This window comes from Desmodus rotundus, chromosome 1 (assembly GCF_022682495.2).
Source record: "Desmodus rotundus isolate HL8 chromosome 1, HLdesRot8A.1, whole genome shotgun sequence".
NCBI lineage: Eukaryota > Metazoa > Chordata > Mammalia > Chiroptera > Phyllostomidae > Desmodus > Desmodus rotundus.
In genome coordinates this window covers 197788444-197811188 of record NC_071387.1, presented here as the reverse complement: position 1 = coordinate 197811188, position 22745 = coordinate 197788444, and the positions used below count along the sequence as shown (strand labels likewise).

At 43.8% G+C, this 22745-nt stretch overlaps 1 protein-coding gene across 9 annotated transcripts in view; it reads left to right on the top strand.

Moving 5' to 3' along the window:
- Positions 1 to 22745, top strand: part of DROSHA (drosha ribonuclease III) — a 105999-nt gene that overhangs the window by 22014 nt on the left and 61240 nt on the right. For all 9 annotated transcript variants that reach the window (XM_053914067.1, XM_053914062.1, XM_071219754.1 and 6 more), the window contains 6 exons: positions 1632 to 1712; positions 7656 to 7742; positions 9922 to 10008; positions 15731 to 15802; positions 17342 to 17423; positions 18386 to 18460. In XM_053914067.1, the coding sequence (XP_053770042.1) occupies positions 1632 to 1712; positions 7656 to 7742; positions 9922 to 10008; positions 15731 to 15802; positions 17342 to 17423; positions 18386 to 18460 (484 nt within the window). The remainder of the gene's footprint in view (positions 1 to 1631; positions 1713 to 7655; positions 7743 to 9921; positions 10009 to 15730; positions 15803 to 17341; positions 17424 to 18385; positions 18461 to 22745) is intronic.

The following is a 22745-nucleotide window of genomic DNA, read 5'->3' as shown; positions in this document are numbered from 1 at the left end:
GTCTCTGTGGGCGTCAGTCCCGTCTGAGCGTTCTGTGTGGCCCCACCACCATGTTTTACTGTGTCTGGTTTTGTGTCCTCGGGACAGCTGGGCCTCTTGAAGGGCTGGTCTGCACGAGGGCCCAGACCCTGGTCAAGGCGGGAGTGGGGGATGTCTATCTGCTCGCCTGGAGATCAGTGAGCACGGGGTGATTTTTCCACATTTTTCATCCCAAGTTGTGACCGTCATAAGGAGTGTGCTGTGGCTTTTGAGGGGCTCGTCACGTCTCTGTCTGCCAGCTGTTACTTTGGATAATATCTTAACCTGGTATTGTTTTTTAAGGTAGCAATGTTACTTCTCTGCTGTACCACCTGGAGCTTTAGGTTTCCTGAAAGGATAAAGAAAGTTACAGTTTTTTACTTTCCTATTTCTTTTCAAAGTCTCATTGAGATATTTTCCTTGGACACAATTGAGTTATACACCTCTAGAACTTTAAAGAAATGTCTGTGTTTGTGTAAATATATATGTTATGATATAGATATATATAATACATACATTTTTATTAGTACAAAGAAAGTGAGAAATGGAATTCCACTTTCTCTTTCTCCAGACTGATGCTCCCGTCTCCTCTTTGATTCCATATTGCCATTTATGTCAAATGAAGTCATGAAACTGGCTTTTAAGGCCCTTTAAGATTTTGGCCACAGTTCTGTTTGGTCTTCGTGCTCACATTCACGGTGCATTCCGCGTAGATGGCTCTAGTGTCCCTGGAGCTTGTAACGGAGGGTTTCTTCCTTCTCTTTCTGTCCTCCTGCTGGTGTCTCATGGAGGATGGCCACCTTCTCTTCCTGTCCTGTTCAGCTGTTCAGATATTTCATCTCTTTGAAGCCAGTGGTATCTCCGTCTGGACTGACATTTTTCCGTTTCCTGTAAGATTACTAAGCATGTTAGGTGTATGTTATTTCTCCTACCTAGAATAAATGTTCCTTGAGTACGGGGACCCTGAGCTATTTAAGATTCCCCGCCACGACCTGCCCCACGCTACACTTAGCAGTCATCTTTCTACCCAAGAGGCATTTAGGGATTATTCACGTATTGAATCATGTGGGTGGAGTTCAGGGCAGTACAGTGAATTCGGGTAAAAAACCAGACACAGGCTTACCTGGTTAGTGTTGAAAGTTTTCTGGTTCTAGTGGGCGTTTTCTTTTCTCTGCTTCAGATAGCTTTAGGTGTCTCTTTTGAAAACATTTAATCTGCTGGCTACTTTCACCACATTTTATGTGTTCCTTCGGTATATAAAATAAGCTTTTCTTTTGTGAAAGCTTCATTTTCCCCGAAATAAGAAGTAGGAGGAACATACTGAAAAGTGGCAGGAGAGGATGGGGGCGAAAGTGTGCCGACACTGATCTCTCCTGCTTGGCTGCACCAGTGACCTGGGAATCCGACGGTGTCACACTGCTTCCTTTTTTGGGACAGCATAGACAGCCTGCAGCTTTACTGGTTTGGGAACATCATTTAATCTTCTAACGGTGACGGCACCTTCAGAGCTTCAGCTCTCATGACATTAAAGCCCACACAGTTTCCGAAGCGTCACTGAGCATGGCGTGGACTTGCCCCCCCAATAAAAGTGACTTCTCTTCTGTTTCTGACAGATGAATGATGGACCACTCTGCAAATGCAGCGCAAAAGCCAGGCGCACAGGAATTAGACACAGCATTTATCCCGGAGAAGAGGTAACTGCTTTGGGATATTATATTTGTAAGCTCTGAGAAGCCAGAAGTAGACAGATGCCGTTGCTTTTTGCCCCCCATAAATGAAATAATACCATTGAAAGAGTCATTTCATATTTCCTAATAGTCTCCGTTACTGATAACTGGGGAAGGAAAGTACTTGGGTTTGGATTTGGAGTGGGGACTGTTGTCAGGAAACCATAGAAAGTTTTGGAAGTTTCATTATTTCAAATAGGCATGGTGTCTTTGAGTTGGTTTTTGTTATGTTAAAACTGTACGTATTGTAATATCTTTTTCATGTTTTTATCACAGTTGGTTATGAATCAGCCCGGAGAAAACAGGTGCAGTGAAGCACGTGTCCTGTCTCCCTTGGGGGACATGGGCTCTGCCACTGTCTTTGTCAGCCTCTGTTAGTCTGTTGTCCCCACCGCTCAGAGTGTCCCGGGGGTGTTCCAGCTCTGCCCCCAGCCCTGCTTCGCCAGGACACCCCAGTATGTTTGACTGATTGAGTCGAATATTTTTACATGTTAGGGTTGTGTATAACTCCTCCCTTTCAATGATTTTCTTTCATTCCCCCCCCCCATTACCTTTTATTTCTACAAATTATTCTTATTAATCCCAGGATTGCCACTTTATGATTCAGCATTATATGTTTAAACATAGTATATGTAAATCCTTAATTTCTAGTTAAAACTTGTTTGCAGTCATAACAATAATTGCAATAAAGACCGAGACAGTGATGGATACTTTGAACTGCTTGCCTCACTTTTACCTCATTTGTCTTTGAAAGTTGCAAGTGTAGCAAGGAACTGTGGGACAAGGTCTGCAGTTGTGAGCGTCCGCACATGGGCCTCAGGCTGGCATCTCTGCAAGCAGGTGCTGCAGTGCAGTTTGGGGTGAGGGATGTTTAAGGGGAATCAGGCAAGAGCATGGAGGCTTGATTGAGCAGAGCGAGTGGTCCACCTGTGATGGGCCCATAAAGCCTGGCTTGGTGGAATCTCTTGCACTGAGCTGGAATCTCCTTCATACCCCCATCTTCCTCTGCCCCTGGAGGAGGCAGCCTCACAAGGGGCATGCTTTGGGGAAGGGGGCTCTGCAGCAGAGCCTGACCCTGAAGGAGCCAATGACTGCAGGCTCTCTGCTTACTGCTGTCCCCACAGCTGGGCAGCGGACTCTGAGAAGGGAGATCTGGGTGGATGGTGGTGCTGGCCGAGGACCTGCAGGTAGACCCATACGCAGAGTGTGTGTTTACTCCTGTGAGAGTGAATTTTGGTCCGTTCAAGGTGGATGGGGCCTATGTGGTCACCTTCCTACCAAGTGGCAGGTCGGTCTCCTTAGAGAATGTGCCATGTCGGGGGCCCAGCTCTGGTCATCTAGGCGGCTGGTTGGACATTCTGCAGTGGCAGTTAGCTAGATTGGGCTTGTGAGTGTGTCCATGCCATTGGGTTTATGTGAAGGCCCTGTCTGTGCTACTGTGGCCACTTCATTCACGTGTTCATCCTGTCAACTCCGGTGGCTGATGACCGAGGCCGGCTGACGCCGTCTGGCCGAGTCGGTGGTTAGGAACCTCTTCTGTGGTGGCTGCTCTCCAGTGGACACGCATACTTGCTGTAGAGGTGTGCTCACTCCCATGTGTCCACCTGCGAGCCTCTGGCCCAAGACCTTCCTTCTTATCCCTGATCTTCCCATCTTTTTCCTTCTAGGCCTCTGACAGCTGGCATGGCCACGTGCTTCTGCCATGAGTCCATCTGTATTCTAACCTCAGGCTACTTCTCTTTCCACACAAAGTGGATGACCAGGTATATCGCCAGAACCTGCCCATCGGGAAGATTTTCCCTATCACCGTCTTCCAAGGCCACCCGTGAATGAGGCTGCGGCACAGTCTGGTTTCAGCTTGCACCCCTTCCTGACCGAGCCATTTGCGATCCAAGCCTGGGCTTTCCCTCTGCTTCCATCCTTCCACCCTCAGTCGTCAGCCGAGGGAGGGGTGCTGGTGCGACAGCGGTGGCCCACCTGCTTATGCAGCCTGGTTGTGCCCACTGGTCCTGCGTGTGCTTGATTCTGGATGTAGTGCCTCCCATGTCATGATGGGTCATTTCTGGTCCCACCCAAACTCATGCCTGGGTGGGGCTGATAGCCCAACTTGGGATGGGCAGTTCCAGCTGCATATCTATTTGCTGTCCCTGGGCCTGCCTTCCTTGTCTACCAGGGCCCAGTAGCACACCAGGGGTTGTTTCTCAAAGGCATATGATTCTTCACTGTAGATGGCACGGCTTTGCTTTAGGACCCCAGAGGCCAGCATTGTGATTCTCCCAGTGCGGTCACAAACTTCTCTCAGCATCTGACCCGTCAAATAATTCACTGAACTGTACGGCCCCCACGCAGGGCTGCTGGCATCACAACTTAGAACTGCTGAGGCCTTCCTCACCTTAGCCAGGCTCCAAGCCGGCAGCCTCTTGCACCTCTCTGCAAGTGGGCTGGAGCAGTATTCCTAGGTGGGGGCTATGCTGCCTCCCAAATCCGAAGGAGCCCGTTTGACGGAGGATGAATTAATTTGTCTTTTACTTTGGACGGATTTCTTGGCACTGCCCAGACAGCTGACTCCTCACAGTGGTGTGGCTGTGCCAGGCCCCTGCTTCTTTGCACGGTTCATCTCACCTTGCGGAGTGTGTGTTTACCTAGGCTGTTAGCTTGCTCAGCATAGCACGTCACAGGTGCAGTGGGGCAGTGTAATGTTCTGCCGTGTGTCCAGAGGTCAAGAGCTTTTCAGTCTGTTTTGACAGTGAGGGGGAGAGTTAATGTAGGCTGGTGGCAAAGCCGTAAGTGTCTGTTCCACGTGACTGTGGATCATTTCTGGTCCTTACTCTGAGTGGGGAGGAAATGAGTACAGTCAGCAAATCAGTTGCCGTGTATTTGGTACCTGAGGTCCTGTTAATCTGTTCTAACTAGGCTGAAACACCTGGCATAGCAGGTGTCATCGGAGCTACTGCTGGCTGAGCTTGTGGTAGTTTGTAGTCATCTTCCAGGGTCCATTTAGTTTCTTCAGAAGCCAGATTGGTGAATTAAACAGAGATGTGATAAGGGACCGTTAGATCCTTAAGGGTGGCACTAACCAGCCCCCCCAGAACGATACTGCTTTTGATGCGCAGGTTGCGGGGGGTGGTAATCTCAGTGGCTTCTGCTTGACCTTTCCCATTGTGATGGCTCTCAACCCACAGACCAGTGACCCAGGTTGGGGTGGTACCACCAGCCAATTTCATTATTCCAACGGTACGTTGGGGACCAGGGAAATGACCGCTAGGTGGATTTATGGACTGAGGGGACTTACTGTAAGCCAGACCTTGATGAAGATTTTGTTCACCACCGTGGCCTCATGTTTCCCACTCTCCCAGAGGTACCAGCACGATGCGTCCAGGCTCTGAGAATTCATGTTGATCAGATGCTGTGTCCAGCACCCCTTCACTGTCTGGATTTCCTCTTCCCCAGTGTACTGTTACCTGGGTAGATAGCCATGGGCCCCTTGGGGGAAGGACAGGGTCGTCATGAACATTTTTGCTTGTAGTGGTGTTGCAAGGCTTCCTGGGAGCTGGCCACCTCTTCAGACAAGGAATCCTGACCTTATTGGAGCAACCTACCTTCAGCCACTTGGTTGTCCCTCTTGATTTCTTCTGTTGGTACAAACTAAGTAGTACTCGTTCAGCAGCCCGTTTATTTTGTACCCAAGGACACCATGCTCTGTTGACCACACCCAGAATGCCGTGTGTCAGACTCCCTAGGCTGCCACTTTGATCCTGCTGGTCGTAATAATTGAGCGACTTGGCTTCTAACGGCCCCATCATCTCTGGCCTCTCTGGGTTCAGAGTCCTGTCGTACCAGCTGCTGTCAGCAAGCTGTGCTGTGTGACAGCCTCTCTTCCAGCCAGCCCTGGCTGCAGAGAGAGCCACACTGATCTTCCTAGTGATGCTGGTGGCCCTGCGCCTGCCCATTCCTTTTCGTCCTGGGAACTCCCTGTCCTCTGGGCCTTCCCGTGGAGTATGATCACCGGGTTTATCTTTCAGTCATAGAAATTACAGCCACTCCAATGCTCCCACTTCCTTGAGTCTTTGAATTCCTTTCTCCTCTGTCACGGCAATTTGGGTGTTTTAACTTTACTCTGTGTGGGCCATCACGTTTTCATGCTTTTAGGAGACATCCTGGCAGGGAGTTCCCGGCATTTCCTGGCATCCTCGACTCCCGAATGCTCCCAAGTCAGTCAAGTCTTCCCTAACCAATTTTATGTTCTGCCTCCTTTGATCGCGCACTCTCAGCTCGCGGTCCTGTGCAGACTCCTGCTGCTGGCGCGTGCTGGCTGGTTCTTACAGCGCCTTTGTGGTATAAGCTCTCCTCCCAACATCTCCCCATTGGAGTTATGTTTTGAAATGACCCTAATTAAGGTCTGTTGGTCAGGAGGGGAGACTGATTGGGAATGAGAATGGGGGTGAGGGGTGTGGATGTTTTCAGCTCCCCAACCTTGGCATAACAGACTTATCTTTAAGGACCAGCCACTCCGAGTTAGATAAGCCCTGGGCTTCATTCTGCTTTGCTCTGACCTCTCACTGCTAATGACAAGAGCTTTGTGTGCCTCCAACAGTCCCTTCTGGCTTTTACGTCTGGCTTTCAGTTGCCTTTCTCCTCTGCTGTTCATTTCTGTAGGGCCTCACCTGGGAATTTGTTAGATTCCCGGTCTGTGTCAGCTGCCGAATCAAACTCTGGAGGTGGGCATCAAGCCATGTGGGATTTAGCAAGCCCTTCATGTGATCGAAAGGCACACTACCATTTGAGGAGATGGTGGGGTGCAAGTGGTGCTTAGCAGTCGAGGTCCGTCCCATCATCCTTACCGCTGCCATTCTCTCGTGGTCTTAAACACCTGCTTCCACTGGCACAGCCTCCCAGTTCACCACCTTTAGGGTTTCAGTTGGTGTGCCATCGGGTGCCAAGGGCTGTGTGCCTCACCTATCCCCATGATGGGGTCCTTATTGCCAGTCGGTGGTAAGTGATTTATCTCCAACACACCCCCTTCTCTCTCCTGCTTTCTTGGATCGCTCTTGGTACCAACTCCCCCCATTGGATTTTCCAGAAGCAGATAGATGCTAAGACGGAGTTTGGGGGACATGATGTTTCTTCAGGATCTTCACCTATGAAAGGAAGAGGGTGGAAGCAGGATGGGACGGAGGGATTCATCGAACTATGAGTCAGCCCCAGCAAAGCCCCACCAACCGAGGATGAGTAGTGCCCCTTGAATGGGCTGCAGTGGCTGGGCCTTCACACCTCTGGCGGCCTGGAGACTCAGCTGTTCGCTTTCTCTGCAGTGGGCAGCAGGGCTTCCTTGCCGGCGGTGGGCGCACACTTGTCTGTCCCAGCGCGCCCATGGTTTTACCGATGCTTCCTTTGTCTCCGTTCAGTTTTCCTGACTTCAGCTCCATGCTGATTCTGTTCCACCGCCTCTCCTGCTTCCTTCACTCCTGTCCCTTCTCTTTTTACTCAGAATATTTAATCTTTTCACTGTTCCTCCCACCCCCATTAAAACCCACTGCTAATGAAACTCTTCTGAAATAATTTTTCCTACCTCCTTTTTTCAGTGTGTTGGGAGTTTAGGCAAAGCTTAATTATTGTGTTATTTTACAAAAAAAGGAAGATAGGCATATATGTAATTTTAGGCTTGGGAAGATTTTTATGTTGTCCAAACCTGTCCTATTGCACACGAAGAAATGAATTCAATACTGGGGACCAGCCAGCCCTTTTTATTTATCTAGTTAGTGGTAAGGTGAATGCTATTCTTTCCTACTAGCCTGTGAAGGAACACACAGGAACCTCGTTTGTCAGATGTGGAGCTAGGAAACACAGTCCATTTATAAATAAAAATACTCTGCTTATTTACTTCTAATCTCACTTTTGTTCTTCCCTCAGGCCATCAAACCCTGCCGCCCCATGACCAACAACGCGGGCAGGCTTTTCCACTATCGGATCACGGTCTCCCCTCCGACCAACTTTTTAGTGAGTTCCTGGTTCCTAACAAAATCAGGTTTCATTTACTTTAAAATGTGAATAGACTGAATGTGTATAAATAGGTTAAAATGTAAGTAGACTAAGGAGTGATTCAGTTCTTAAATGTTCTCTCTTTTAAATATCCTGTTTTTATGTCGATATAGTTGGCGTTTATCATAATTACTTTTGCTTTCTCTCTGTGCTACTTTTGATACCTTTTTTCATTCATATTGTTGGTACCACATAAGAGCCAAAGAATTATGGAGCTGTGGAGTTGGCAGAATGTGTAGGAGGCATTCACATCTCTTAAAAATCAGCAAATAGCTTATACATTATCTAGTGACCCAAACGAGAAAACCTATTGTATTTATGATAGTAATAATAGTAGTTAATTTTTGTTGACTGTGGTATTGGGCACCATTCTATTTGCTAAGTGTTTGGCTTGTATTAACTTAGTTCTCACAACAGAACGATGAAGCAGATGTTATCTGCACTATATGGTTCGGACAGTAGTCCGTATTTTATAGATGAGCGTGAGCAGCTTGCTCCAGATTACTCGGGTAGTAAGGGGCCGAGCGAGGGTTTGAACCCCGGCGGTCCGACACCATTGTGCATGGCCGTGGCTGTCCCACCATGCTGTATGGCCTCTCACAGTACCAAATGTATTCATTCTGGTTACGTGTACCGTCAAGAGATTTCAATATCAAAGATGGATATAATTTATATACCTTAAAATTGACCCATTTCAAGTGTCTATTTTACGTTTAGTCTTTCCACAGCATTGTGAAGCCATCATCACGGGCTAGTTTTAGAGTGTTTTCATCGTCCCCGAAAGAAACCCTGTGCTCAGGAGCAGTCAGTTCTTGCCCGCCCCCACCTTCAGCAGCCTCGAAGATGCTTTCTCTGTATCATTTGCCTATTCGAGATATTTCACATAAATGGGATCGTAGAATATGTGACCTTTTTTGGCTTTGGATTTCACTTGGCGTGTTTTCAACATTCACCCACGTTGTAACACGCAATGCTATTCCTTTTTATGGCCAAATGATACTTCATTGTGTGGACATACCGTATTTCATTTATCCCTTCATCAACTGATGAACGTTTTGGTGGCCTCTACTTTCTGTCTGTTATGAAAAATGCTGGTACAAACATCTGTGGACAAGTTCTTGTGTGGATGTGTGTTTTCGTTTGCCTTGGGTGTACACCTGGGACTGGAGTTGCTGGGTCATTTGGTGGCTCTATGTTAACACTTCAAGGAACTGCCAGCCTGTTTCCAGCGTGGTTGTTCCATGACTGTTTCATTAGAAGTGCTTTTTGTTATATTTAACTTAGACCAGCTTTGTTGAATTATTCAAATAGAAAATAATATTAATGTTGACAAAACAAATAATATGCATTTGGATATTCTTTAGTTCTCTTCCTACCAAGTTCTTCATGTGTGTGTGTCTGTGTGTGTGTAAAATGTTTAAAAGAATAATGTTCAATACCTATGTAAAAAACATATCTTTTAGGTTATCAGCCTTCATAATTATTTCCATATTGAGGATTAAAAATAGTGGGCCATAAGAATGGCATAAGGAAGAGAGTCTCTTAGGCATCAACATTTGTGTGTTTTAATTACAGATTCAGTTTTCAGATAATTAAAATCTTAGGCATTCTGCAGGGAGATTTGCTACAGCATCTTGAGGGTTGGCTTCCCCTCGGAGGGTGGAGCCTCTGGCACCCTGAGGCCGGTCAGAGCCTTCCGGGTTGTTAGTCTTGACGGAGCTGATGCCAAGTCCGTTTTCTTCTTTGAGCTCTGAATCAAGTGTGCTGTTATCTGGTTCCAGTTAGGACCTCTGCTAGTTCAGACACATAGTTTAGTAAGAACAGGACTGGTAGTATTGTGGGATTAAATAAAACAAGTTCCTAGGAAATGAAGCCACACAGCCCTTTGTCTTTTTTCTCTACAGCATCCATATTAAACATTCTTGATCGTCTCAGTGTATAAATATTCCTGAAGCCAGAGAATGCCCCCTAAAATTGAACTTTTGTGTACAGTTCTCCCTGGTGTTTGGAAAAACATTAACTGAGTTTGTGGAGCGCTTACGTTTTTCCTGGTGGTTGCTTTGTGCCCTGATGCGTTTCTGCACGTGCAAATCGTGGCGTTATTTAATTCAGGCTTTGTGTTCCTGTTTGCTTTCAGACTGACAGGCCAACTGTTATAGAGTATGATGATCACGAGTACATCTTTGAAGGATTTTCTATGTTTGCACATGCCCCCCTGACCAATGTAAGTATGTGCTCATTGGCTGGCGCTCTCTGTCCCGGTGCCCCTTCCTCCCCTGCCTGCCCTCAAAATAAATTTCTTTTCATCTGACTTCTAAGTAACATTTACTTTGTGTCCCTCTGCATGAGCTGCAGGAAGTCTGTGGCAGTGTGTGTCAGGTGGGAGTGTGACGTGTGCTAATGAGTCACAGGTTTGGTCCACATTAAATGGTGCAAGTAAACGTGTCAGAATAACCTTCTGAGAGTGTGGAAGATTGAAAAAGAAGGGTAAACTGTGGAGTAACGTGTCAGAGCTATTTTGGGTTGGGTGCCCTTCAAAAGAAAGTTGGAAAGTTTTAAGGAGAAGCTACTCTTAGTCTCTGAGCCATAGAAAAAGAAGTAGAGCTGGTTTAGGACATCAGGAGCCTGAATTAATTTCATACAGTTTTCTGCTTTTGAATCCCAGGAATATGTCTTCTTTAAGAGACTGTGTCTGGCATACAGATCTGTGATATTCTTACACAGGTATTAAGGCTGCTGTGTTAGTAATTGGTTCAAATGGAAGCTCTGTATCTGTGAGTCAAAATCTTGGTCTCAAAGCTGGCCGTCTTGGGAATTGTCTTACTTACTCTGGACTCCAGTCGGACACCGGGTGAGCTTGCTGGCAGCTTGGGAAGAGATGCAGCGGTATACTCACCCAGTCTAGACGTCGTTCTAAAACTCCATGAATTACAGCTGTGCTACGTCCACATCGAAATAGAGGGTTTCTAATCCTTTCTGGTTTGGTTGCAGTAAATTGCACATGCAGTTTGAGAAGTTATTTCAGTTCTGTTAACTTAAAACTTGAAGTTCTGTTCCTTTGGAGAGTAAAGATTCAGGTCTTCGCCAAACCTTGTTCCTTTCTCTCATTCTCTCTTTCTTTGTAAGTGGACATGATTCCAAAGTGGTGAGACTAGTTCAAAACAAATTGTTTTTATTCCACAGTGTATTTTATCTTAGACAGTATTGTTCGAGAAGATATTACACCATAAATGTAAAAATCAAGCCATTTGATAATACATACCACATCTACCTTCAGGGTGACCATAGTGGAGAAAGGGGTGTAATATCAGACCATTCTCTTGAGGTCTCATTGATACATAACATTGTATTGGTTTCAGGGGCACAACATAATGATTCGGTGTTAGTATTTATTGTGAAATGATCAAATAGTAAGTCTAGTTAGCATTTGTCACTTTGCATCGTTACAGAATTTTATGTAGCACTTGTTTTTTTCTTTTTTTTTTAAAAAAAGATTTCATTTGTTTATTTTAGAGGGAAGGAAGGGAAAGAGGAAGAGAGGGAGAGAAACATCAATGTGTGGTTGCCTCTTGCACGTCCCCTAACAGGGACCTGGCCTGCAACCCAGGCATGTGCCCTGATGGGAAATCGAACCAGTGACCCTTGGGTTTGCAGGCCTGTACTCAGTCCACTGAGCCATAGCAGCCAGGGCGGACTAATTTTAAACAATCTATATGAAAAGGCACTAGGAGGTTTCTGAATTTTGTGGGTTTTGCTGTCTTTATTTAATGTCTTAATCAGGCACTCAGACCCTTTGTTACACCAAGTCTAGCCCTGGAGCAGGAAAGGCCCTTAGAAGTCCTTCAGTCCAACTTCCCCTCTGTAAAGCATTTCTCTCTTTTCTCCCCTCTCAGAGGATTTGCAGCTACAAATATACTTTAGTTACCATGAAAATATTTAAAAATGTCTGTCGTCTGATTTTTTTAATACCCTAGAAGTAGTCCAGATCTTACGTGAACTTTCAGGATCACCTTATTCAAAGCAGGAAAGCAGTTTGGCTTCAGAGAGACCAAGGATTGACACATGAGTGCGTTCCACTCACTGTCTGTGTGATTTGCGTTTTCAGTCTTTATAAGCCTTGATTTCTCTTAGAGGTATTAGTTTTAGCAATAGGCTTTTGTAAAAAAAAAACCCCCAAAACATTAGATGATATATGAAAAGCGTTTATCATGCAGAGCTTGCAAGGCATACAATAAATGTTACACTTCTCGTTTTGGGAAAGATGTCAGACAGGCCTGGATTTGCGTATTTCTTCTAATTCTTTGTTGTTGTTTTTTTTTTTTTAAAAAAAACTAATTCTTAATATTTATGTGACCTTGGACAAGTGATTATTTGAGTGTTATTTCAATAAAATCCCTCAGCTTTGGCACTGAGAGGCCATTAATGCTAAATTAATTGCATTTGTTACTGTTATTATAAGATAAAATACAGGACTGAAAAATTCCTGGCTTCAGCATATATTTTATATAAAAATATTCAAGTTCTCCAAATTTGAGAACTTAACTCTGTAATGAGAAGATAAGCCCCATCGTTTATGTTAGAGATGTTGATAAAATAAATCGAGTTTTAAGCTGAGTGTTGTACAGTTCATAGGGATTAGATTCATCAAAGGCCTCTTGAATTGGAAATAGCCTCCCAAGAAAAGGAGTTATTAAATCACTTTACTGATCTGATTCATTTTCTTGCTAGAGAGAGCACATCAGCAAGAATGGCATGCAGATGATTGTGACGTTAGAATCTCAACCAAATCTAGTTCTGACAAGTTCTCTTAAGGTCTCCTTGAATTGAAGTGGATTGAAAGCCTCGTTGGCTAAGTATAGAGCGTTGTGGGAGAATTTAATGCTTTTATGTAGTACATGTGCTATTACTTACAATATCTGATATTACTAAGGTCTTTGACAACATAACTGAAATTATAAAGATACACATATTAGATGTGTGATACTTTATCCTCTCCTCAGAAAAAGCCCCATGATCGTTTCCCTCCCGCCTTTGTTGGCTTTCCATTTCCACTGGCCTCCCTGCCCTGATTTGGTCACTTAGTGTCTGGAAGTAGGAGAGTTAGAATGTAGACGTTTAGGGAGGGTGTTTTGCTTGTTATGATGAAAAAGGAGTTAGTATCAGTCAGTATCCAAAGATGTTTTAAGAAATGGTGGTAGGTATTTATATTATTTGATTAGCCAATGAAGCTTCCGATCAACCGAGCTCCCAATATGTAGGAAAATGACGGGTTCTCTTTGCATCTTAGAGAGAGATGTAAGTTTGAATAGAAAAGGAGATCCCGCCTTTCCAGTGTGTGTGTCTAAGGAGGGCCCTAGTGGTATGGATGAGAGTTCAAAAGAAACAAAGTATATGTAAGAGGAGAGGTCAAAGGAAGAATCCCGGAAAGTGATTGTCGTTGAAATGGTCTGGGGAAAGGATGGTACTTGCATGTATCACCCATGAGAGTTGCTTTTGCGCTTGGTAGGAGTCAAGTTTATGCTTTTGCTCTTGCTCTGCCTGCCTCCTTAGTCTTCCCAAGGGCTCTGGTCCTTTTCTGTCCTGTGCATGTTCTGGACCCCACCAAAGCGGTGTTTATACCTGTGACATACGTCTTTGTGCGGCCACTCAAACTCGCGCTGCCTGTTGGGCGCGCTCACCGTCACATCCCCTCAGGTGCCTCATCCTGCACTTGTGCGAACTCATCATTGTTCCCACGTGCTGAGTTTGAGTCCTCAGGGAATACCTTGTGAATTACTTTATATTAACACCATTGTGATGTGTCTGGTCACTTAGGCCCAAAACCTAGAAAGTTTTCCCTATTCTTTCTTCTCTTTCATTTCCATATTAGATTGGTCGTTGTGTATTTCAGTAACATCTCTTATATTTAAAAATTTCCCCTCCTTCCCAGTCTCCTCTTCATTCGGCTTCTGGACTGTTTCATTAGCTCCTTCTCTGATCTTCTGGCTTCCTGCCTTGCTCCGCTCTAAACCATCCCTACACTGTGTACATAGCAACTCATCCAAAATGTAAACTGTGAGAGCCTCTCACTTAGAGTGCTTCAATGACTTCTCATTGCCATAGGATAAGCCCTGGGTCCTTAACATTGTTTATAAAATTCCTGTAATATACTTTATACTCTCCTGTCAAGCATCACCTTGCTTCTCTGTCTATGTACTTTTCTCCTGAACAGCTAAAAATCACTTGTAATTCTCCCAGCTCCCTTTTGTCTGTCTTGCTAGAAACTAAATATCTGCTCTTCCCCAACTTAATGTTTCAAAATCACTCCCCATCTTTGAAGACTCAACTCAAATGTTACCTCCTTTGGTTTTTTTGAACTTTATACTTTCTGTTTGCATATTTGTTTTTAATTGTACTTAGAAGTTACATTTTATCATATTCTGTTGATACTTTCTTACAAGCCTTTCTTCCTCCTTTATATCCTTGCTTTTTAAAAAAGGTGGGAGCTGTGACTTATATTAGAGTAATTATGAACCCGAAGTTGTTAACAAAGAGTAGGTATTTAGAAAATATGAGTAATGCCCAAATTTGTAGCTCTCAAATCATTTTTAAATATAGAAATAAAAAGAACTTAAAAATGATAGTGGCCTTTAGCACGTTGCTTCAGTTGATTTGAAATTCATACCACAAGAAGGTTGAATATGGATCTCTTATTTAAATTAATTATGAATTTTACTCAAATTAGGCATTATCCTTTAAAAAAATGAAAAACACATAAGAACTAAGTTTCATCTCTGAGGAAAAGATTTCCAGTAGATGGCATTATGAGACTATTTTTGTTGTTCTTACCATTTCTTTGACTGGTGGAATTAAAATTTGTTTTTTTCTGATTGCTATGGTTCGTAAAAACGATTACATTGATATAAAATCATCTTATGGACAGATTGAATGGCCAGAAAAGCCTACTTAACACCTCTCCAGGGCTCCTGAGTCTATTATTTTCCCCAGCTAGTCAGCCAAGCTGCTGCAGTAAACTCACACCCGCCTTTCTGCCTCCTCCCTTCATTCAAAAGTACACTTATGGACACCCTAGTATGTCTAGACATCAGGTTAGCGTCTGGTGATACAATGGTAAAACAGGACAGATTCGGAATTATTTAACATGACCCTTTCTTCATTTTCCCATGGACCTCGAGTATTAGAACAGGTTGTGTGTGTGTGTGTGTGTGTGTGTACACACACGTATGTATGCACACACACACCAGCTACTGCTTACCCAGCTAGTGGCTTAGACTGGGGTCTAGAGCAAGATTTTTGACTCACCAGCTACTGGTTACCTTAGGCAAGGTGCCTTGGTTCCCTCCACTGTACGAAGGGGATGGTAGATGTACCTGCCTCCTAGGGATGGCTACGTGAGTGACAGTATGCGAAGCATTAGGACAGTGCCTGGCTCAATAAATGCTACTAATGATCATTTTTACTATACTTCATTGTTATCACTACCACGGTCGCCTCTGCTCCAGAGCCGGCCAGGCAGCCTGACCTGTGTGCGCATCAGTGACCGTGGAATTCGAATGAGTTGTCAGCCTGCTATCCCTGATCCGCCCGAAGAGCCAAAGTTCTGGACGCTTTCGAAAAGCCAAGAAAAAGAAGCATTTAAGTGTGGTTTTTACTAATTCTTTAGAGGCGATTTGTTTGGTTTTAATGGGTTCTTGTCATGTTTGTGTTGCTCATACAGTTCATTAAGCACCAACATTATGCAGGTTTCCTGTAGAGGCCGGGCCAGCTGGGTTCCTGCCATTAAGTCCAGCAGTTGTGGTCAAGCTTCGTGGGCAGCACTGGTAGCAGCTTAGATTGGTGCAACCTTCGCATTTGGCTGATGGCCTTTTGGGTCAGGTAGAAGACACGCGTGCTCTGGGAGTCTGCGGGACGGTGTTGCGGAACTGAACCTCCCCTTCTCATTGCAGATTCCACTGTGTAAAGTAATTAGATTCAACATAGACTACACGATTCATTTCATTGAAGAGATGATGCCGGAGGTAAGGCAGACTATTTAACAGCTTTGCTCTTCTGTTTATCCCCCACTTACATCTTTACAGCACTGAACTTGGCCAGCTCTGGCTTGTGGCCCTAGGAATTCCCCTAAAGTATTGTGTTCACTGTTGAAAGGGTCAGTGAGATACACAGGGTTAAAATTCGGGTCATTTTTCAACTTTGGAGCCCTTGTTTTGCATCTACTGATAGTAACTTTACATTCGTTTCCAGCTTGTTTTGGATAGGGGATGGGTTTTGATTACTGGCAGTTATCAGAGGAAATTAGAATAGTGAAACCGCATCTGATAGCTGTTGGAATAATCTTATTCATTATCTCCAATGACAAGATCAATGCTCGGTTCATTTTTCTTCCCATATATTTACATATTTTCCCTAATTGTTTTTCATTGCGGATGCTCAGCAGCAGATTTATCTAAATATATGCGAGAGGTTTAAAATTCCAAAGCAAGATTAATGTGAATCTCAGGATGATTCATTGCCTGATCTTGAATTTAGTGATGTCAACAAATCACACGAAGAAATAACAACTAGACAGCAAACAAGCTTGTGCACTTAACCTCGTGTTGGAGTTGGGGTCGATTTCCTGAGCCCCTGGCTCTTCTTGCAAACCTTGTTTAACAGTGTAGCTTGGTCACGGGCAGCCGAGCAGCAGGGGGGGTTGATAAGCATCACACACGTGCTTAGCTCGCACCTGTTCACTCAAAGCAAGGCCTAGTGACTCCACCTGTCTTTCAGAAAGAATTAAAGAGAGAGGGCCTCCCCTTCATTCTCTAGCCTAAGAGGGCTCTTTGCTTTCTTTTGGTTTTTAAGGTCATAAGCCTTCATTTGCTATTGTAAAGGTTTATGACTCTGGAGTTATCTTCCTTGGGGGTGATTTATGAACCTGAGCAAAACAAATAGGAGGAAGAATTATGAGACAGATCTTACTTGCATATATATCATCTGTTAAGCTTGTTTACTGGAGAAATTTTGGTACAAAGTTTTGTAGTTTTTCATAGCCTATTATTTACCTTCATTAAGAATTTGACCTTTTTTGTCCCGAAAGGCCTCTGTTTATGATTGCTCCGTCTCAGGGACTCTGGGTGGGTTGAGGGGGTGCCAGTGAGCAGGGCCAGGTGAGGGGCAAACCTGTAAGAGCCCGTGGGCATGTGCACACATGTGCGCGTGCAACTTGCATTAACAAGAAGTCCCCAGGGGATTCTGATTTTATAATTGGGTTAGAGAAGTATGACACAAGAATTTTCAATTTTTAATTTTCACCTCCTTTTACTTAACTGCTGGGAAAGACTGAGTGCACGTTTCTTGGGAATTCTAATGTCTCTATTGCCTACTTCATTTGTGTCTCAAGCCAGTGAGCTGTGATTTATAGGACGGTGGTCAGACTCCTTAGGAAATTACATGGTTTTCGTATAGTTTCGATAGACAGTTTTTAAGACACTTGACTAGAACAAGTGCAACCTTTAGTTAATGTTGAGGCATATCTTCGCAGTTCTATAGTAATTTAATTTTGGTTTATTTTTCAGAATTTTTGTGTGAAGGGACTTGAACTATTTTCATTATTCCTATTTAGAGATATTTTGGAATTATACGACTGGAATCTTAAAGGTAAATAATAGGATTTAAAGAAAAGTGTGATGCTTCTAGAGCATGGTGCTACGCAGCGGGCAGGAGCATGGTTGAAATTTGTGTTATTTTCTGAAATGCCCAGGGAAAAGTGTGACATGAGTACGTTCTTAAGGATCTTCTTTTTCCGCTACTCACTGTCTTATAAGTACCGCGTGTTAACCGAATGCACCCCTGGAGCCCCAGGGCCTTTTTTAATACAGTTTGACAGCGCCTGTTGTCCAAGATCACCATTGCCCATCACCTGGCTGACACGCACGGAGATGGTGTCAGTTATTATGAGTAATTACCTTGACTTACGTGCATCTCGTTAGTTAATATTTTAAATCTACTGAGCTTTGCTGTAATAAACTTCCAAAATAATAGTTTATTAAAACAGAACTAAAAACAGTTCATACACCGTGAGCTACATTAATTCAAAACTTGGTCCTTGGATGCTGGATAATAGTTTACTCTTTTGGAGTTGTTTCTATTCCAGTAGACATTTACTTATTTGTTTTCAAACAGTGTATCGATGAATGGCTTTTCGAAACAAGTTTTTAATAGTATTTCTCTCTTTTTCCTTCCCAAGTTGTATTTGATTAAAGTGGAAAGGAATTAAAACAAGCATATTGTATCATGCAGTAGTTCATTTATAACAAAAATCTTTATATTTTTGAATTTCTAAAAATGGTTTGGCCCTGTACACTGTACAGCACATATCCTTGGGGCCTCCACCCACCTCCTCCTCCCGGTAGTCCCCTCGCCGCAGTTTTCACCTGATGCTGGCGGCAGCTGCCACGTGACTGGTTTCCCTGTTAGGAAGAGGGGTGGGTTTTTAATGCCCCTACTTCTGGTGGTGTGTGTTTGTCATTACCAAGAATCTTAGGGATTAAGTGGCAATGTTCGTTTTCTAAGGCTGTTTTATTTACTTTTGTTCTCTCCCTTTCTCTTGTTTGCTTTAGGTCCTTTGTTTGAAGACAGTCCTCCCTGCTGCCCAAGATTTCATTTCATGCCACGTTTTGTAAGGTTTCTTCCAGGTAAGTCTTCTGGCTTGTCAGTGACCGGTTGAGGTAGTGTGTCTGGAAATAAGCCTGCTGTTCTCCTTTCACTCTTTAGGGACGACTTTCCCACCACAGACACCGGTGATTCTCTGCTTCTCGGGTCAGGCACTAACGGTGTAAAACCATCCGCTCTGATTAGACCCCTGTGCAATTCATGGTAGCCCCAAAGTATATGAGCAGTGGGAGAATTGATTGTTACATTTTGAAATTCCACTTGATAAAATATCTTGCAAGTGTTAAAATTAATATGGAAAAATGCGTGTAGCTTCAAAATGCATACAGTTAATTAGAAAACAATCATTACAAAATTTTATATACAATATAACTATAACTATGCCAAAAATTACTACAGTAAATGGTTGTATTAAGTTGGTATTGGACTTGTTATTACCTATTTTTTGACATTTACTTTTACTTATTTTAGAGTGAAAAGACAAGAATTTATCTTCTCACTAAATGAAAAAATAGAAGTAACTATATGACATGTTTTTAAGCGATATTTTCACTGTTTTTAAATGTTTTTCAAGAGTGTAGCTGTGAGATATGGCATTATATTTAGTGTTTTTAAAATAGTTGGGTTCGTAATGAAACCTTTGGTGTCGTTTCGTTTGCAAAGCCTTCGCCGCGCTAAATGAATTCATCCCTAGGCTCCTTCCTCTTCTGATTTCTCATTCACTGCTATTGCCGGTGGTGCCCTTCTGCACTTCCAGCCCCTCGTGCCCGCGGTTGCTTTGCTTTTACTTGAATCTTCCCTTTTCTCCCTCCATAGTCGCCTTTCTTTGTTTTCGTGCTTCCGCGCTGTGTTCTGACTTCTGTCTCTCAGCTCTGGTGGGCTCGGCGCCTTCTGCTAACCACCATCCTCCATGGAAATGTCAGTTCAACCGCTGGCCTTTTCTTCGCCCGTATGTGGGCCACTCAGAGATGCCGGAGCAAAAATTTGGCTGCTGCGATAAATCTGTGTGTGATCTATAGTTTCAGCTGTTGAGCTTTGCAGCATGTAAGCTTTCTTCCCATCTCTGAGTATCAGCAGTTTCAGAAATTTCGCCGTATGCTCCCCTCCTCCTCATGCTTGTTGCTCCTCCCCCCCCCCCACTCAGGAGCAGGAAGCCGACCTCCCCCCCAGGCCTTAGAACTCACCTTAGAGCCTATCAGACTCGGGGCCACTCACAGCCAGCTTCGCTGGGGCAGCCCAGCCCCGTTGACCCTGTCCCCACACTGCTGCTGCTGCTGCTGATGTCAAAGCCAACCTCCAAAAGACCACGTCCGGGGACATGCTTCAGTTTTAGCTTAACTAGTACTGGGCCTTGACCTGGTCTGCCGGCTGAGCTCTCCTTCCTTTCCTCCCAGCTCCAATGCATCCTTTTGTGGCTTGTGTTTCTGGTCTGTTCAGCCTGACTTAGATTTTCCTCAGGATTTTGCCCTTCCTTCAGTCCAGACACTCAGTCACAAAGGCTTATTTTTATTTTAGAATAGCGTTACTTACACTTTTAGCATTATTGTTAATGTTTATTTTGTTTGGCAAATGTATTCAAAAGCATTTCCCCTTTATACATCTGGTTTTATTTTATTGAGAAGTCCTTTTTTCTTTTCAAGTGAATGCATTGTATAATGGAGCTGTGGCAGTGAGCTTACTGCTTGCGTTAGAATGAGTTTCTTTTGGTATCTATCCGCCTCTAGGCATTTTATGACCAAGCAAGTCTGTAAGAGAAAGTGGACAGTTTTAGAATCATCATAAAGAAAAATCTTATGTTAGATACTTACTCTGGGATTTTTACTCTCACAAAATATTTTTCATACTATTTAGGGGTAACATGTTGTCATTAAAAAATGTCTATTGACTTATTTTTCAAACACGATATACTTTGAAAATATACATACTAAAGAAACCTTGACGATTTCAGTATAGATACCCAATTGACCAAGCACCATTTATGGAAATGGCCATGTTGTCTTCACAGAATTGAAGTGGTCTCTCTGCCCTTACTTGGGTTGAGTTGGTGTGTGTGTGCGTGCATGTGTACGTGACAAACAGTGCAAAGGTGTGTAGACGAAAAAGTGAACACCCTTTCTAGGCGTGTGAAAGTGAGTAGGTGCTCTAAGAGGTTTGATTTGTATTTGTTGTAACCTGTATGGGAAGATTAATGCTTTTGTCTTTCAGCGGGCTGATTAACACTCAGTATGTTACACCCCTTGTATTGATAGAGAGGCATCCCCTCTATAAATACATTGCCTCAATTCTTTAAAACCTACAGAGAATTCCTAGTATGAATAGACAGTAATTTTTGATGATTCCTTAGTGAAGAATATTTCGGAGATCTCCATTTTTCCCCATTATAAAAATACTCCAGGAATAGTTTTGTGCATCTGTTGTTCGGCATCTATGTCATTGTTTCTCTAAGGTGGGGTCCCAGGTGTGACATTATTTGTTACAACAATATGCACATTTTAAATTTGGAAAACTACTGGCCAAGTTCCCTCTAAAAAGGACATAATTTGTAGTTTTTAACCAACATTTAAATGCAACCAACATTTTTAACAGTACCCATTTTCTGTACATCTGCCAGCACTGAGTGTTGCTCGTCTGATGTAGCTTCATCTAACAGGCAGAAGGAAGGCTCTCGGTCAGGCTGGCGTCTCGCTCGCACACCCGTGAGACCGCGCAGCCGGCGTGTGTTTCAGCTGTTCGTTCGCGGTCCTCCATTCTCATTCGCTTTTCCTTGATACCAGTTTATTATCTCTGGTTGAAAGTCTGTCAAGCATCATACTTTTTTCAGTTCTCCAGTTTACTTGTTTTCAAGATAGCTGTCTCAGTTGCTTTATACAGATTTACTCAAAATTAAGCTTATGGTTTAAACCAAGTATTATTCAGTGAAGGTCAGTTTGCTAGACGTGAAACCATAGAACAATCAGTTTATTGAGATTTAAAATTTTTGTCAATTTTTTTTCCTATCCCGGATCTCCCTTTAGTAGTCATACGGTTGACATGAACTCTCCTAGAGCCAGTTGAAAGTTTATTTTGGCTGTAGCTGGGGCTGGGGCGCGGTGCAGCTCAAGTTAGGAAGGCTGCATTGACGGGAAAGCCTGCTCATTGCTTCTGGCATTGCTGTAGCAGAGGTTTGGAACCCTGAGTCGGTTTTGCAGATCCATCGTTGGGAGCAGCCCCATTCCGGAGAAGTAGTTCTTGGTGTGGCTGACAGGGGGCGAGAGGGCGGGAGAGTACCTCAGAATTCCCAGGGAGGCAAGTGTGGCTTGAAAAAAACATTAATTGAATTGGCATCTTAATAGGACTTTATATTTGGAAAGTTTAGAAAATGCCTGCCATTAATACAAGTTTTCAAACATGAAGATGCCTTATGTAAAGGCATCTTACTAAGAGTACACAGGAGACATAGTAATGCAGTTACTCCGTTATTCTCAGTGTAGGAAAGAGGAAGGCATGTTTGTATTTCTTAAAATTGAGTGGTAGACTGCCGAGAAATGCTTGTGTAACCAGCCGTATTCTTAACGCAAATTCCCTAACAAATTGCCCTCCCCGCAAGTAACCATATAAACAATCCAGCAATATAAATGGAGAGAGCTGGGTCTCTAAGAAATGGTTTGTGAAGCCTGTCGGTTCTCAGTGACTGCCCAGATGCATTCCCTGAAACACAAAGCCCAGTTCTGCCGAATAACGAGCCGTTGTCCTGGGCCCAGCCCCAGTGCTGGCACAGATCCCACTAACCTTAGCTTACCCGCGCTGATTTCTCATTTATGTCCTGTCCTATTTATCTCAGCCAACGAGATCAAAATCACTTCTTAGCCCTCGGTGACATCGTTCCATAAATCCCCAACATAAACATGTAGCAATGCAGACAAACCAAAAGAGCCAATTCATTAACATTGGTAAATTCATGGCCGTCTGTGAGCGAGTGGCCCTGTTATTTATCTGCTTCAGAAAGTCATTCCACAAATATTTATGAGTGTCTTCTTCCTGGGCTGGGTGTGCAGACGCAGCCCCTGCAGGGCTCTGGCAGGACTCTCTGGTCTTGTCTCCTTTTCCTTGTATTTCCTTAAGGCTTGCACCCCATTATTAAACCAGAGGCAGTGCCTCAGTCCCCCTCCTTAGGTTGCCTGCCCTGGGTTTCTACTTTTTCACAGTGCTAAATACCTACCTTTTTCGGTTTTAGGTGCTATTTTAAATATTTAGCAGATTTCAACATGGATTTACACTTTCTCCTTCAGCATTACCAACTTTGCACCTGGTGTGTATGTGTGTGTTTAT